Below are 19048 nucleotides of genomic sequence, written 5' to 3'. Positions count from 1 at the left end.
GCTCCTGTGTGGTCAGTGGAGCTGAGAGAATGGGTATTGAATGTAGATACAAGGAGGTGTATATAGTGCATTAAATAATATTATTATTATTATTATTATTATTATTTGGGGAGAAGTTGTATGGGATGAAAAGCCTTGCTCTCGTGCTGTTGTCCTGACAACCAATGAAGAGCCACGGAGTCTCGTGAAAAGGGGGCAGCAGAGAGGCGTGCAGCAGCTCTGTCTCTCTCTCTCTCTCTCTCTCTCTCTCTCTCTCTCTCTCTCTCTGTAGCGCGCGCGCCCTCTCTCTCTCTCAGCAGTGTGAGCTGCGCGAGGTTCTCGTGTCGGCTGGTTTCTATCGGACCTCCAGCGCGCGCGCAACGCTCTCGGCACAGCTCCCGCCGTCTCGCGCGCGTCTTTGATGCGTGCGCCCGGAGCTCGAGCTTGTTGTTGTTGTTGTTGTGGTTGTTTTTGTTGATTTTTGAGAACGCCGCAGACTTTTGTTTTTGCTTTTTTCTGCCACTCGCTTTTTTTCTGGGATCTACCACAGTGTCTGTGTGAGAGTGTGTGTGTGTGTGTGTGAGTGAGAGAGAGAGAGCGAGAGAGATAGTGAGTGAGTGTGTGCGTGAGGGGAGAGATGTGGCGCGCGAGCAGAGCGCGGCTGGTCCAGCTGCGCGCGGCCTTTTTCCGACTGCTGTGTCTTCTGCCCGCAGGAGTTTCCGTGCGGAGCGCGGACATGCAGCGCGCCACCGACAACATCACCATCCGCCAGGGCGACACGGCCGTCATCAGGTAAGAGGAGCGCGAGACTCACTCTCGCTTTACTTTGCACACACACACACACACACACACACGCCTGCCAACACGCACAAACACATACAAACTAGATTCGAGAAATACCTGTGCGCACACTAACACAGAATTCCACCAATTCCAATACATTCTCACAAACACAGCCATGTTGGTTATACTATACATGTGAGGACTTATGTTCCTTCAGCACTTACTGATTTTATTCCTAAGCCCAAGAAAAAGATGTATTTGTTTTGTACCTTTTTCTGAGCCAGATAATGGGACCCCTACCAGCCGCGCAGTGCTCCACAACAGTGAGCAGAACTTTAAGCTTTTACTTTCCACAGACATCTTTCTATGAAGTGTAGTGGAACATTGTTGTGAATGTTTGATGGCAGGGGGTCAGGTGCTGATGTTGTGGCTCTCTGATTCATCCCAAACCTATTGGATGGAGCTCCATCACTCCAGAAAAAACAGTTCCCCTTCTCCACAGCTCAGAACTGTGTGTGTGTGTGTGTTGGGGGGGGGGGGGGGGGGCTCATGTGCAGCTGCTCTAGAGTGACTCAATCAGTGTAGGGTTCAATGAATATAAACCAAGTGCAAGAAAGGTCTCTGATCTTTGCACAGAACTCTATTGCAATCTTAAAAAACACACACACACACACACACACACACACACTCACACGCACCACACACACGTTCTGCATGCAGCTGTGCTGTCAGTGCCTTTGCTGTTTTATAAATGACTGCTCTGTTCTTGTACGTATTGGGTTTGAAAGGGGTTTGTAAAAACTGTAATTACACATGAATTGAACACATAATACTTCTTTATTATAACTACAGTTGATATGGTTCTTGTTGTGGATGTGTATCAGAAGTATGTCTTGGTTAATTAATTGTATATCATATTTTATATTATATAATATTTATATGTCTATTATATAATATTCATATTATACATACATTTACCCAGTCCCTTCACTGCAAACTTTTTAACGGTGGCTATATCATGTGCTGTTACTGTGTAACTAAACACACGTGATTTAAGGTGGAGTTGGGGTTGATTTCTGAAGACGTTTCAATGTTTTTTCTTCAGCGCTGAGGCACCACACTGAGGCAAAGGGCCATAGCTGTAAAAACAAGTGGCAGCTGAGTTACAGAGGGACTTAAAGCTGACTGACTTTGTACGGGACAATTGGGGCTTGTGTGTGTGTGTGTGTGTGTTGTGTGTGGGTTAGTGCTGGTCCTTAATCAAGTGGCCAGACAAAGCAAGCTGTCATCTAAAGCCTGGCTTATGGCTTTTATTTGTGTGTGTGTGTGTGTGTGTTTGTTGGTGGGTGGGGGAGGGGGTATTTATAATCATGTGCCTCCTCCCACTTCATCAGTGTGACCCATTGCTAACCTCATTGGGGCCTTCTTCCCATTGAGGACCACCAATTATGGGTATTTGTGTTCTTTGATGTTAGCAGAAAAGACCCCTTGGTGATAGAGTAACATCATTCCTTCACCGAGTGCTGGACGCTTTATCAGAAACACTGCCCTCACAGATCAAACAGAATGCAGGAGCTCTGTAATGTAGGTGTTTCCAATTAAGTGGCCAGAGAGTGTATTGTCGTTTTCTGAGCGAGTGAAAAGATGGTGGAAAACTGTTGGAATCGTGTTCTTGTGCGGTGTGTAATATCTGCTCCAGGAAGTAGAACAGAAAATGGGGAAAATAACTTTGGTTCTAGATTCTGGCTTTAAACAAGTGACTAAGACTGGACTGTGGCCAGGCTGAACATAAATACTGTCCTGTGTTAGTCTATTTTACTGTAGACAGTGGGCTTTGGAAACCACAAAAACGGCGGCGGCGGTAACGTTAAGCAGTGTTTGCTCATGGTGTATTGGCGTGTTGTTGTTGTTGTTGTTGTTGTTTGGGACTGAACACAGCTCCGTCATCAGTTCAGACAGATCAGTAGAGTTTGTTCCTTCCTTGTTGCAGCGTCCAGCTCTCGCTGGATTCTTTTGTCGGCCACCGATCCAAGGAGCGTTTGAACCTCTTCAAAAGACCACGGCGTAATTTTACGAGCTGCCGTCGTGAGTCGGATAAAAACAAACGTGATCTCTGCTGCAGCTGGAGATTTTACAGATGGAGAGTTGGTGCTGGACGTCTGCGTTGCGTGGTGTAGTGTGACGACTCTCTCTGGACAATCAGCGCTCTGCAAGGTTTACACGCCACAGTTTAGTCCCTACTCGACTCGCTCTGAACCACGAGAGAACAGCCACTAAACAAGAACCCACTTCCAGAACCAGGACCTGATTCACCAGTTGGAGGAGCAGGAAAAGATGAGCAGAGTTTAGTATAGATCAGTAGAGTTGTGTAGGGACCATCTAGTGGAAAAGTGCTAACACATCAACCTCATCTGACAAGTGATATAGACCTTCACAGGATTTACAGTGGTATAGCCATTCTACAGAAGATACACGACCAGACCATATTTGTAACATCTCTGAAGGGTGAGGTGTTGGAGAAACAGATTTATTCACAGGAATGTGGCTGTGTTACTCGTTTTCACCTCATCCACCTAATTCTGCACTTCATCATACTCTGAGTAACATGAATATTAAGATTTTTCCACTCATTCTAGACATCTGAGCTATGCCCAACATCAAGCATTAACCAAAGAGCTGTGTATCTTCCTAGTTTTACTGTTCCCTGCAGTTCAGAAGATACGTCTGATATCTTGATATCTTTGGGATGACTGAGGATGAGGTAGTAATCAGTATCTGGCCTCATTAGTGCTCAGTAACTCATGGCACACTATCAAATCCTTACAGCAATATTCCAAAATGTCCCATTACTATAGAAACCACCCCCTACCTCCTGCAGAATTCTCTTCTGTCTTCTGCTGCCTGAAACACAGCATGGAAGCTTTTGTCCTCGCCTTAATCCCTGCACAACATCCACAAACACACAGCGATGGAGTGGTTCCTAATTAGACGGATGCCTGAAGCCTTATGTTTCAGTTTGATTTATTGACAGTCGTGACATCCCTGCTAATCCTCAGACTCCTCCTTAGATGACTACGGCCATGGCTCATCTACAGCTGCTTCCTGCAAGGCTTTTCATAAGGTTCCTGTGCTCACTTCATTAACATTTAGCTTATCTCTACAGGGATGAAGCTCCATCACATTTGGGAGTACACTCTCAGGAAAAAAAAGTGCAGTACAGGTGCATTATAGTCACTAAAGATACCATTAAAGGTACAGCAGTAATGTTAGAGTCCAGCTGTGTTCCCTAAAGGTTCATTACATTCTCTTCTCCAAAAGGAGAGTTGGATGTCTGTAATCTTTCATTATACAACTGTGGAGAATAAAAGAACACAATAAAAGTCCTGGAGATGAAACGGGGCGAATGACATCAACACAACTTTAAAATGTATAATCAACGTAGAATAAGATACAGATACATTCCCTAATTAGAGGTACTGAATATATATATATGAGGGTACCACAACAGATCCAGCAAAAAGTACTTCATCAAAAAAATACTCCATCAAATCCTCAAGGCAGTGCTCTAACATCTAGACTTGAGACTTCATAGAAAACTGTCAAATTTATGGATGAGCAGAAGCTTCTACTTTTGCCATCTTCAAATCTCTGGATTCGATCTCTCGCCTAGAGATGCCATTGGTATGTATATACATTCTACAATCTTTTCATCCGATCATTTTTGCTCATTTCAAAGCCAAAGCGAACTGTAACTCCCAAGAACCGGAGTCTGACATTCCTCATCTAGTATATCATCCGTCCTGCTGCCAAGAAACAACACAGCTTGCTAAACATTTTGTGTACAGTCAAGTGAAAAGTGTTCCAGGAAGGTGTTTACGGTCCCCTTGCAATTACAGTGTGAGTTTCTGGCCATAAATCTCAGGCTAAAAAAATATGAAAAAAGTTTTGGAACTCAAGAAATATTGTAACACCTACAGAAGTTCAGAAATCTATAATCAGATAGTGGGAAGGCTTTGGAAATCTGTAGAACAGTGGTTTGCAAGAGGCGGTGGTGTCCTTGAAAAACGTACTGCTTAAAAATATAGAACTTATTATTAGTAACTGGAAACATAAAGATTTCTTGCATAAATCACATAATATTTCACAGTTTTCATAATTATTCTTTAATATAATTAGTTACGTGTGCGCCATAGTTCATTACATCTATAAGGGAATGGGGGGATCACTGCTTTTTCCTAGGATTCCCCAGTATTCTGTGAAATCCATGTAAAGAAAGTGCAGTTAGGGGTAGGAAAAGAGAAAAACAAACCTGAGACTATGTCTGAGTGGTATTCCAGAGCCCAGAAGGACTACATCATTCTGTACATGTGAGGTCAAGGGCGTAGATTTAGCATGGAAGGAGGTGACGTGTCCCCACCAATATCCAGCAAGGTGCAGAAAGTGTTAAATGCTCGGCTCAAGTCCTACCTCCTCATAACACATATGTTCAGTGTGATTGGCTGTGCCTTTCCCTGCTGTCACCTGTGTCTCTGTAGTTTGGTTGTGAGCAGCACCAAAATGGGAAGGAAAACTTTCCAGTCATAAACGAGCATCACTGTGCAAGACTCAGGTGCATCATGGGTAAAACATGGGGGTCAAAAGCAAGTAAGGATTTGAGCAAAAAAGAAGAAGGTGGATAACATGGTTTGGAAACGAACTGCACAATAAACTGAAATTGTCAGTTCTCTTACAGTTTATCAGGGAGCAAAGGGGAAAAAAACAGACAGTGGGGGTTGGTAGATTCATAGGTCCCCAACAATGTCAGGAGAAGATCTAAACACCACTGTGTGAAAACAAAATAGAAGAAAACTCTCAGGGGAAGGAAAACAGTCCTAAACCTATGGCTTGATCTAATGATTGATCCCTCTCTTTTTGTTTTTATTTCTTTCAAGACGCTTTTTCCTATAAATTCTATATGTTCTCATAAATGTAAAATTGTGTTTAAAATGTTCAGCTTTGATCTGGTTATTTGTATTCGCTCTATAATTTTAGTAATTATTGTAGAATAATTTTGTGTAAATTATGCAAATTTCAAGTAAAAAAGACAAAAAATATGCAAAAATATGCCTTCCACCTGCCCCTGGAACAGAGGAGTGTCTGTGGTAAAACTCTTAGGTGGTACTTGGAGGTTTTGGGTGGTACTTGTTCTAAAACCACTGCTGTAGAATACTACAGAAAGACTTTGGAGTACAGGAGAATATTAGAGAACTGAATTTAAATCCTAATGTTTTGGGTCTGGGTGTGTCCCACTTCTGCCCAGGAGCCTATATGTAAATGTTCTTGGTGCTAGTGTAAGGATTAGCATTTGTGATTCAAATGCTAATGAAGACGCTTGAATGGACAAGGAGTGGGGGCTCGTCCGGGATCAGCTTTTCTTCTATTTCTCTAGTGATGTGAAAAAAGTTTGACATTTATAGGCGCCGACGTGGCTCCGCGTCTCAAATGCTAATGCGCTCGCTCTTCTGAGGGTCCGGTTAAACACATGATGGGGTTCAAACGCCCCTCCGTAGCCTCGGGGCACTCTCCCCAGCCACAGGAACCTGTGTTGATGATAATAAAGATGATGATGATTGTGATGAAAATGAGACATCTTCATTTCTCTATTTCATGATCGCAGAGGAGCAGAGAAGTCTACTGCTATCAAAATAAAGCCTGCTCTGTAATTCATTCATTCAGTCATTCATTCATACATCAAACACTCCCCAGTGGACAGTTTCACACACTCACCCAGTCACTCACACACTCACACCTGTAGAGTTTTATACACTCACCCAGTCACTCACACACTCACACCTGTAGAGTTTCACACATTCAACCAGTCACTCACACACTCACACCTTTAGAGTTTCACACACTCGCCCAGTCACTCACACACTCATACCTGTGGACAGTTTCACACACTCACCCAGTCACTCACACAGTCACACCTTAAGAGTTTCACACACTCACTCAGGCACTCACACACTCACACCTGTGGACAGTTTCACACACTCACCCAGTCACTCACACACTCACACATGTGGACAGTTTCACACACTCACCCAGTCACTCACACACTCACACCTGTGGACGGTTTCACACACTCAACCAGTCACTCACACAGTCACACCTTAAGAGTTTCACACACTCACTCAGTCACTAACACGCTCACACCTGTAGAGTTTCACACACTCAACCAGTCACTCACACACTCACATTTGTAGAGTTTCACACACTCAACCAGTCACTCACACACTCAACCAGTCACTCACACACTCACACCTGTGGAGTTTCACACACTCAACCAGTCACTCACACACTCACACCTGTCGAGTTTCACACACTCAACCAGTCACTCACACACTCACACCTGTGGACAGTTTCACAAACTCACCCAGTCACTCACACACTCACACCTTTGGACAGTTTCACACACTCACTCAGTCACTCACAAACTCACACCTGTAGAGTTTCACACACTCAACCAATCACTCACACACTCACACCTGTCAAGTTTCACACACTCAACCAGTCACTCACACACTCACACCTGTGGACAGTTTCACAAACTCACCCAGTCACTCACACACTCACACCTTTGGACAGTTTCACACACTCACTCAGTCACTCACAAACTCACACCTGTAGAGTTTCACACACTCAACCAGTCACTCACACACTCACACCTGTGGAGTTTCACACACTCAACCAGTCACTCACACACTCACACCTGTGGACGGTTTCACATACTCACTCAGTCACTCACACACTCACACCTGTAGAGTTTCACACACTCAACCAGTCACTCACACACTCACATCTGTGGACAGTTACACACACTCACCCATTCACACACACACTCACACCTGTAGAGTTTCACTCACTCACCCAGTCACTCACACACTCACACCTGTAGACAGTTTCACACACTCACTTAGTCACTCGCACACTCAGTTGTGGACAATATCAAGCACTCACTCAGTCACTCAAACACTCACACCTGTGGAATTTCACACACTCACCCATCACTCACATACTCACCCATCACTCACACACTCAAACCTGTAGAGTTCACACACTCACACAGTCATTCACACACTCACACATGTAGAATTTCACACACTCACCCAGTCACCCACACACTCACCCAGTCACTCACACACTCACCCAGTCATTCACACATACACCCAGTCACCTTCAATCTCACCCAGTCACTCACACACTCACCCAGTCACTCATACACTCACCCATCACTCACACACTCACACCTGTAGAGTTCACACACTCACACAGTCATTCACAAACTCACACATGTAGATTTTCACACACTCACATCTGTGGACAGATTCACACACTCACCCAGTCATTCACACACTCACCAAGTCACCCACACACTCACCCAGTCACTCACAAACTCACCCGGTCATTCACACACTCACCCAGTCACTCACACACTCACCCAGTCCCTCACACACTCACACCTGTAGAGTTTCACACATGCACCCTGTCATTCACACACTCACACATGTAGGTTTTCATACACTCACACAGTCATACACACTCACACCCGTGGTCAGATTCACACACTCACCCAGTCACTCACACACACTCTTTCAGAGTGTGAACCTAGGAGGGTTAAGCAGATGTATCTAATTAATCGTGTTTATGTTTTTCACAGTGAAAATATCAGACTCTTAGAAAAGGAAGAACCCACGAGGGGCTGGGTTCGAGTCTCGGCTCAGTGGGCGCTGCATTAAGCCCCTCCCCCAGGGATTAGAGATCACTCGATCATGTCCCCGTCCCGCCCTTGACTTCATTAGCGATTCATTTAGCGTCTGTTGGAACAATTAGTGTAACGTCTGCACACGCACTCCACAGGCTGAGGGTTATCCAGAGCGCCTCCCGTCAGGATCCCGGCGTTCCCTCTGGAGCACCCGGATTAATTATGAGAGCTGTTTATCGCAGCCGTGGAAACAATAGGATCCACCAGGCATTTTGTTTATCTCAGGCGTGTGGTGTTTGCTGGGGGTTTGTTGAGTTTAAACGATAGCAGATATCTCTCGCCTTCTTTCAGCTTCTGGAGGTGGTCCCGAGACTCAGTATTCATTAAGAGTGGAGTTTATGGGCTTCAAAAGGCCCCCCACCAACCTCCACCCCAATCCCTCCACACACACACACACACACACAAACACACACACACACGATGCCAGGGTATTAATTACTTTCTATCGGCTGCTGGAGGCGAGAGAAGGTGTTGTAAAGTGACGTTGGTTTATTAAAACATTAATGACATGTCAGCTGTGATTGCTCTCCTCCAGGTCAGTTATCAGCAGCGCTTTTATTTTTTCCCTGTGATTTCTCACGTCTATTTTTAACGGCGGGCAAAAATAGACGGATGGTTGGATGAATGGATGGATGGGGCGGAGGAGAAGAAGTATATAACACTCAGTGTCTCTCTGTTCTCTGAACTGCAGGATGTTAGCGGTGTTCCTGGGTGGTCATTGCCTCTGCTTAGTTTCAGTGTTTCGTAACACAGTACCACAGTGATTTATACCCCTCTAACACACACAGTGAAAATAGTGTTCTTCAAAGGGTCTTTAGTAAAGTCAGTGGTTCTCTGTAGAACCCCATACACATGAAGAACCTTTAGCATGGTTAAATGGTTCTTTGCTTCATGAAGGGGTCCTTCTCACTGATGGAGAATGTGCTATAGATGTGTGTCTAAAAGATACCATCCTTACACCATTCTTTACACCATCTCTACCCCTAACCCTGCAGATCTATTCCTGTATAAGATTAACCCCGCCTCTGGCTCCACCCACCCCTCCACTACTCACCTGCAGGTGGAAAGCCCCGCCCTGATGGGATTGGTTCCTGAGGTGTGTGATGTATGAAACCCTGTCTGTCCCAATATTTCTCTGAGAATGTGTTCAACGATAAGCCGCCGGAATAACCTCATTCACTCAGGATATGACTTTCAGCATTGTCACCTCTATATATACACACACACACACACAAACACACACACACTAACACACACTAACACACACACACACACTAACACACACACACAAACACACACACACTAACACACACTAACACACACACACACACTAACACACATACACAAACACACACACACACTAACACACACACACACACAAACACACACACACACATACACACACACTAACAAGACCACACACACACACACACTAACAAGACCACACACATACACAAACACACATACACACACACACACTAACAAGACCACACACACACACATACACACACACTAACAAGACCACACACACACACACACACTAACAAGACCACACACATACACAAACACACATACACACACACACACTAACAAGACCACACACACACACACACTAACAAGACCACAAGTCACTCACACACACTCACTCAGTCACTCACACACACACTCATCCAGTCACACTCTCACACCTGTGGACAGTGTCTCACACTCCATTCAGCGTTTTTTTTTAAACCTTTTTGTTTATTTATTTATTTAAATGTAGTGGACAATGCTGTATTTTCTCTGTACCTGACGTCTCACATCCTTTTTCCGCTGCCATCCCTTCCTCACAGCAATGTTCCCATTCCAAGGATTCAAAGGGAGTGGGGGGAGGGGGCTAGCTGCTTATGAATGCCCCTCGTATGAAATGAATGTAGGATTAGCTCGTGTCCACGCGGAGCCTGCGTTCTTCCTGCGCTCCTTCCCTGCTGCTGATGCTGTAACAGGCGGCTCATGCGTGAAAGAGGAAGATTAGCTTCTGAAATGTCAAGGCTGGGGTTTTAACGGCGTCTGATGAGGAGCTGTAAGTCTGTGCGTGAACCCGCGGCTGTTTAGTGTTCTATAAAACGCCTGCCTCCACTTCATCCACGCATCAGCTTCACAATCATCAGCTAAAGCTTCAGACCTTCACCTCCTCCGTGGCTTAGTTTCCTCATCCACTTCCTATCCACCTTAACATCTCCGAATGTGTAAAGAAAGTAAGGCTCTGTAATTATTAACACGTGAATCCGGCCTCAGAGTCCGTGCCTGGCTCCTCAGCGTCTCTCTTTACTGAGCGCTGTATCCAACAGCTGGCTGCAGGAATTTTTATGTTCCTCCGGGGGTTAATTGGCGCCTTTTGAGAGTCGCCCAAGCATGACCACCGTCTACAAAACACCGTCCATGGTTCCTAATATGATACACACGGAAGGACAGAGGTCCTCTTACCACAAGGACACTAAAGAGGTGTGATTTAGAGCCCTGGCAATGCACTACCCCTACAATAGTCGATCATGTAAATAAAGAACCCATGAGACATACAGCTTTATAGACACTGAGCCTTAGAAATATAGAGCCTTGGAAGTATCAGGCACTGGGCATGTAAAGATCTGGAAATATAGAGTTGTGGAAAGCGAGGACCTTGTTAATGAACAGCCCTGGGAATATAGGGAAGTTGAAAAATAAATCCTAGGGCATGAGGAGCCACGGAAACATAAGAACATACGACACTGAGAATTTAGAGCTTAGGGAAGATGGGGCCTTGGGAATATAGAGCTTTGAGAACACAAGATCTTGGAATATAGAGCCTTGGAAACATAGGACATTGGGAATATAGGACCTTGGACATATAAGGCACTGGAAAATAGAGCCCTGGGAACATAGACCCTTGGGAGTATGTGGCTATGGGACTAATGAGTCCTAGGAATTTAGAGTCTTGTGAGGTCTGGTAATATAGATCCTTGAAAATACTAAGCACTGGGTATAGACAACCTTGGGTATATAGGGCCTTGGGAATATAGAGCCCTGGAAAAATCAGAACCTTTGAGAAATAGAGCCTTGAAATTATAAGAAATTGGGGGTGGGGGGGCATGGGAATATGGGGGTGTCTGCCTATAGAGATCTGGAAGCATGTAATCTTATAGGCTGGGGGAAATATGACATTTTCAGAGTTAAGAGCTCTGGGAATGTAGGACCATGGACTTGTAGCACCCTGTAGACATAGAACATTGGGAATAAAGAGTACAGGGAATGTAGTACCATGAAGAGCCATGGGGAATATAAGTCCTTGGGAGTAAATAACCCTGTGAAAAGAGGGCCCTGGGGATGTAGGGTCTAGGGAATAGGGGGCCTTGGGATTGCAGGGTTAATGTTATATCCCCGGTGGCATGACAGGATTATTTATGGAGTAATCATTCCAATGAACAGCCTGTAGGTGTTGTGTTCATACTGTATGCGTTTCATCACTTATCCTCCATAATTTAAAGAAGCAGGACGCCTGAAGCCTTGAGTCACGTCCCTCCCTTGTTAAATAAACCAAATACCCTGATTTCCGGAAGCGTGTTTCTGGGATTGCATCATGCAGTCGGAGCGCGGAGATAGTTGGCACGGTGCAGTTTAATTTTCTTCTCCCTACCTCCCATCCTAAGTGCAATGTTTTGGCAGCGCTGGGCTGTTAAATAAAGGATCGCCCAAGGAACGCCGCGACTAGCTCCGCCACTAATGGGGTGTCTTTCCATTAGCAGGAGAGTCTGTTCTTCCGAGAACAAGTGCTCCCTCGGAACAAAGGCTCTTTTCAGACTGTATTAAAGCACTCCTTCCCTATCTCAATGACACTGGTACGGTTGTCCAGACTGAGACGGACATATAACACGGGACACGGTTATGTTTTATAGTCCCGGACAGGGGACACGGGTGGTAGGGCAATAGGATATTCTCATCTTAGCAAGTTCCTTCGATTTTTGGCATGTAGGAATTGGCCAGATTGGCTAGAACTGTGACATGTTTGTCTGACAGACAAAGATATTTGGAGGAGACCTTTGGACAATGGTCTTCAAGCCAAATGACCAGATGTGGACCTTCTGGGGGGCCAGGAGGAGTGATGTGAAAACTACTCCCATTGAAAAACACCTTTTATCGCCATCGACTGCCGTATGCAAGTGAGACAACCTTTTCAAAGATTTTTGAAAATTAACATAGGTCACTCTGGTCCATCCAAAGTCACATGGTATACCCATAAGATGCTCAGGGAAGCGGAGCTGTGTTCTGTGGAAAGATTTTTCAGGATGTGACCTTGTGTTTGAGTAAATCCCCAATATTGCGATACTCCTGCCACATTGTCCACACCCACTTAGCGTAAAATCAACACAATATGGCAACCGAATTTTCTGCAGCTTTTATTATAGCTTCATTGATGCAGGGAGTTTATTGCCAAGTTAATCTCCCTGAATGTTGTGTAAATGTTATTCCTACCCCCGCTGTATCCCGTATCCCAAACGGAACGCCTCTCGCTGCCGTGGCAGCCGTGATTAATTTGCTTTGTGCCGCGGCAGATTTTTGTGGGCTGAAGTTTGGCACGACGCTATTAATTTTACAAGCCGGGGGCTCGCGGCCATGTATCAGCCAAATAGATCCGTACAGGTAACATGCTAACGCCTCTATCAGCTCCTTCTTTTACTGCTAAATTACTCCAGATTGTTGTTAACTTGCTCAGTCCATTTGCATATCATTATCCCAGCCCAGGGATCTGGCTCCTGGAAGCTGTTCCTGGATGAATGATTACGGCTCTGAAATCCATTCAGAGGGAAACTGGACATAGAAAGGTCCAGAGTTTTCAGTTTCTCTTGTGTTCAACAGCTTATTCCATTTAAGAAAAGCTGTAATTACTAAATGCTATCAGAGATGAGCTCACGGGGTCTGGGGCCAAAGAAGCAACACCAGGACTTTCCTTTGTCACACAGCTGCAGGGTCTCAGTGTGGTATGTTCTCCCTGTGTCTGGATGGGTTTCCTCCGGATGACTGTCTGTGAGGAGTGTGGTGTGTTCTCCCTGTGTCTGCTTGGGTTTCCTCCGGGTGACTGTCTGTGAGGAGTGTGGTGTGTTCTCCCAGTGTCTGAGTGGGTTTCCTTCAGGTGACTATCTGTGAGGAGTGTGGTGTGTTCTCTTTGTATCTGCATAGGTTTCCTCCAGGTTACTGTCTGTGAGGAGTGTGGTGTGTTCTCCCTGTGTCTGTGTAGGTTTCCTCCAGTTGCTCCGCTTTCCTCCCGAAGTCCAAACATACACACACACACACACACACACACACACGTTGGTAGGTGGAGTGACTGGGTGACACTCTCCACAGGTCTAAATGTGTGTGTGTGTGTGTGACAATGTGAGTGTGTGTGTGTGTGCGTGTGTCTGTGTAAGTGTGTGTGTGTGTGTGTGTGTGACATAGTAAGTGTGTGTGTGACAGGGTGAGTGTGTGAGTGTGTGTGACCGGGTGAGTGTGTTTGACTGCGTGAGTGAGTGTGTGTGTGTGACAGGGTGAGTGTGTGGTGCTCTGTCCCGTGTGTATTCCTGCCCTGTGCCCAGTGTTTCCAGTGAGAGTCCAGACCCACTGATCAGGATGAATGAACAAATGAATCTATCCATCCATTATCTGTAAGCGCTTATCCAATTTAGGGTCGCGGGGGGTCCAGAGCCTACCTGGAATCATTGGGCGCAAGGCGGGAATACTCCCTGGAGGGGACGCCAGTCCTTCACAGGGCAACACAGACACACACACATTCACTCACATACACACACCTACGGACACTTTCAAGTCGCCAATCCACCTGCAACGTGTGTTTTTGGACTGTGGGAGGAAACCGGAGCACCCGGAGGAAACCCACGCGGACACGGGGAGAACACACCAACTCCTCACAGACAGTCACCCGGAGCGGGAATTGAACCCACAACCTCTAGGCCCCTGGAGCTGTGTGACTGCGACACTACCTGCTGCGCCACCGTGCCGCCCCTGAACAAATGAATGAATGAATTAATTAATTTTAGTATTAATACTGTTATAAAGTGAAGGATATTGTTTACAGCTTGACGTGTAAATATAAGTCCTATATTTCTAAAGACTAAAGGCCGCTCAGAGTTCAGAGGCTGAGGATATATCACCCGTGAGTCAAAGCGCTGCTCTTTCCCGCAGAAGTAAATTTCACCGAGGTTTGTTTAACACGGCTGTTTTTTAACGCGTGCTGGAAAGCAGTGGAGGTTAAAACTGAGCTTTAGCCGCGGGCTGAGATTTATTAGCAGGACACTGCGGCTGGAGCACTCCCGCTAATAGAATAGCCAGCGACCAGCGCTAAAGTGGCCTGATTGATAGGCCTCGGTCTGGTGAGACCACAGGCACTTATCTCATCTATAATCTGGGCCTGGGCTCGGGATTTCAACAGCACTCTAATATACGTCTTACAAAATACCAGCCAAAACAAGGCCAATCTCATATGGGACTAACTTCTGATGTATACAAATGCACAGTACTCATTCATTCACTCACTCACTCACTCACCCTCCACGAGAGCTTAATCATTCAACCTGAAACCATTGGCCTCCAGGCTCACACATTCACCCAGTCACTCACACATTCACCCAGTCACTCACACATTCACCCAGTCACTCACAAACTCACCCAGTCACTCACACATTCACCCAGTCACTCAAACAAGCACCCAGTCACTCACACATTCACCCAGTCACTCACACACTCACCCAGTCACTTAAACACTCACCCAGTCACACCCACATTCACCCAGTCACTCACATACTCACTCACACACTCACTCACACACTCACCGAGTCACACACACACACTCACCCAGGCACTCAATCAGTCAATCACACATTCACCCAGTCATTCACACATTCACCCAGTCACTCACACACTCACACAGTGACTCACACATTCACTCAGTCACTCACACACTCACCGAGTCACACACACTCACCCAGTTACTCACACACTCACCCAGTTACTCACACCTGTGGACATCTTTCACACACTCACCCAGTCACTCACACACTCACTCAGTCACTCACCCAGTCACTCACACATTCGCCCAGTCACTCACACGTTCACCCAGTCACTCACACTCACCCAATCACTCACACACTCACCCAGTCACTCACACACTCACTCACACACTCACTCACGCACTCACCGAGTCACACACACAGTCACTCACACACTCACCCAGTCACTCACACAGTCAGTCAAACATTCACCCAGTCACTCACCCAATCACTCACACACTCACCCAGTCACTCACATACTCACTCACACCTGTGGACATATTTCACACACTCACCCAGTCACTCCCACATTCACCCAGTCACTCACACAGTCACTCAAACATTTACCCAGTCACTTTCACACTCACCCAGTCACTCACACACTCACACCTGTGGACATATTTTACACACTCACCCAGTCACTCACACACTCACCCTGTCACTCACACATATGTATCTATTTCACACTCCAACCCAGTCACTCACACACTCACCCAGTCACTCACACATTCATCCAGTCACTCACACAGCTGCCATCAGTGGTTTTCTCCAGAATGTTTTATTGAAGTCATATAATTGAATTTGACACTCTGCTGTAAACTAGTTCTAACCCCTGTGTAAGAGACCCACACTATGGAGCATAAACCTGTTCATTCCAGGATTACAGAGCAGTTTGGTTCTGCGTCATTAGGCCCATTTGTAAATGTGTTTCAGGGCAGGGGCGGAGTCTGTGATAAAACCTGCTCTAAACTGACTGCAGATCAGTGGGTCCCTGGTAGTGCCTCCTCCAAAGACAACAACAGCAACCGCTTCTCTCTGCTAGAAGAGGCCTATTGGCTTCACCTGCTTCACTGGCGTGCCTTAAGGGTTAAAACTGCCCCTGGTAATTACCGTTCCAAAGCTACATTCCTCTGATGTATTTATTTATATTTCAGAGATGAACAAACATCACTCTGTGGTGGAGTTTTCCCTCCCTTTTCATTTCACTTTGTCTAGTCCTCAGACCCAAGCACTCGTCCACTTCGTAACATTTCACCTGCCATTAGAAGTCCATTAAAGACCCCATTTGAAATTGCTGAGACGAGACCGCGTCTCCCACAAGGCCCAGGCTGAAAGGTAAGAAGGCCATAAAGCCCCCACCCCTCGTCACATGTCTGCGGTTGGGTTCTGTTATTACACCGGCTTCTGTTTTTCTCCCTGTCATTTTAACTGAGACACTGGAGCCGTCTACTTTGCCGACAGAGCGTATGGAGAGTGTTAAGGGCTGGCTGTTCAGTCTGAATCTGATATTGCCAGACCTTACAATTTTAGGATTTAATGGTGTCATTTACCCCGAGGACACTGCGGACACCGAGAACGCTCCTTCACCGTTTTTGGAAATGGTTGATTTTGTCCATTTCACTTTCTGAAAGTATTCTTTGGGAGTAGTGTATGTAACCGCTCACTGCTGAGGGTCGGGGAATGGCTCCTGCTCCTTGAAGAAGTCAGGTCTGTCAGGGCCCCTATCATCTGAGCTGAGGTTAAAGAGGCTGTTGCTGCTCGCTGTAATTCTAACTCCGCTAAAGACACAGCAGTCCCCCTCTTTGTTTTAAGGCGTGGTCAGTCTGAGTCCATGGAGCGGACGTGGAAATGGTTCCCATTCACGCTCCTGATGTTTAAACGGTTCCTTGCTTTTCTAACAACTTCATCCAAAATGACCAAGATTTTTAAACCGTTTATGAACCTTTATAAGTTTAGTCTTATTTTAAAGTGGTACCTTCCTCTTTTTCTTTTCGTGTTCCATCGCTTAGCGTAACTTACTCACTACACAGATAGGACAGAGACAACCAAGTGAACTGATCGCTTGTTGGGCCACCTAGTGGTGGGTGGTGGAAGCTCGCATCATGAAGCAAAAATTTGACTGAAAAATGTTGGAGGAGAATACGCTACAGGGCTGTGGTCACATGGAGGTGGGCGTGGCTCGGTGGAATCCACTAAAACATACCCACCTTTGTCAGTGATTGTCATTTACAAAAAACATGTTAGATTTCTGCGCTCCACTGGGTGTAAATGGTGTTACTGTGACCCTCAGAGAAATACAGTCTTTTCCTGTTCCTGAGAAGTTTGTTGTTTGGAGATACGTGTTAGTAATCGCAGAGTAATGATGTAATGTTGATGTCACACTTTACTGATATCCATTCAGCTTCTTAGTTAAGTCTCCTCATGTTGTCATGGTTACGCACTCTGGCTTTGCCTGTACTGACCTCAGGTTTGGGCAGCTGCTCCCTTTCCTTGGTCACTCCTTCTCTATGGAGATGAAGTAGGCGTGTCCTCAGTGGCTCCACCTCTCAGTGGAGGAAGGATGGGGGAGAGGTCCATATAACGGTTAAGACGTGTGGAGACGCTGAGGAGCCTAGTCAATGCACAGGCAACGGGTTCAGCATTCGGCCTTGCTTTAGTCAGAGCTGTGTGAATGAGCACATTATAGAGAACGCCTGTCTTTCCAAGACTCACAGCCATGGGTGTGTGTGTGTGTGTGTGTGTGTGTGTGTGTGTGAGAGAGAGAGAGAGAGAGAGAGAGAGAGAGAGAGAGAGAGAGAGAGAGAGAGAGAGAGAGAGGAGGAAAAAGACATAATAGGAAGAAGTAAAAGCTAATACACTCTGAACACTCTTTGGACTGTTAGCATTTTCAGTTTTTCTATGCATCCTATAGGCTGGAGAGTGACCTGATTCACACATACACACATACACACACACACACACACACACACACACACACACACACACACACACAGCTTTAACACAACAGCGTGGTAATCCTCTCACGGCCTGCTGCGAACACAGGCAGGATTTTCAAATCAATTTCATTTCACTCATCATGCCCTCCACAGCAGAGAGAGAGAGAGAGAGAGAGAGAGAGACAGGACGGGGGAGGGGGAGACAAGGGGGACAGGGAGGGCCAGGCCCGTCTGTCTATCTGTCTGTCCAGCTGTCTGTCTGATGAAAAACTAAAATAAGCAGAGAGACGGGGGGAGGGCAAGGGCTCACTGCTTGTCTGTTTTCTCCAACTGTCTGTCTGCCTCACTGCCTCTCTGTCTGTCTGTCTGTCTATCTTCCACTCTGTCTGTCTGTCTATTTGCCTCTCTGTCTTGTCTGTATATCTGCCTCTCTCTCTGTCTGTCTGTCTATCTGCCTCTCTGTCTGTCTGTCTATCTGCCTCTCTGTCTGTCTGTCTATCTGCCTCTCTGTCTGTCTGTCTATCTGCCTCTCTGTCTGTCTGTCTGTCTATCTGCCTCTCTGTCTTGTCTGTATATCTGCCTCTCTCTCTGTCTGTCTGTCTATCTGCCTCTCTCTCTGTCTGTCTGTCTATCTGCCTCTCTGTCTGACTATCTTCCTCTCTGTCTGTCTGTCTATTTGCCTCTCTGTCTGTCTGTCTTCCTCTCTGTCTGTC

At 46.0% G+C, this 19048-nt stretch overlaps 1 protein-coding gene across 2 annotated transcripts in view; it reads left to right on the top strand.

Annotated features, from left to right (window-relative positions):
* lsamp (limbic system associated membrane protein) overlaps positions 1–19048 on the top strand; it is a 655457-nt gene that overhangs the window by 450697 nt on the left and 185712 nt on the right. The window contains exon 2 of one of the 2 annotated variants that reach the window (XM_066666770.1): positions 693–771. In XM_066666770.1, the coding sequence (XP_066522867.1) occupies positions 693–771 (79 nt within the window). Of the gene's footprint in view, positions 1–326; positions 772–19048 lie in introns of those variants that run through there. The other variant, XM_066666769.1, reaches the window with a different exon arrangement.

The sequence above is a fragment of the Hoplias malabaricus genome, chromosome 1, assembly GCF_029633855.1.
Source record: "Hoplias malabaricus isolate fHopMal1 chromosome 1, fHopMal1.hap1, whole genome shotgun sequence".
In the NCBI taxonomy this organism is placed as follows: domain Eukaryota; kingdom Metazoa; phylum Chordata; class Actinopteri; order Characiformes; family Erythrinidae; genus Hoplias; species Hoplias malabaricus.
This window is presented reverse-complemented; position numbering and strand designations above follow the sequence as displayed.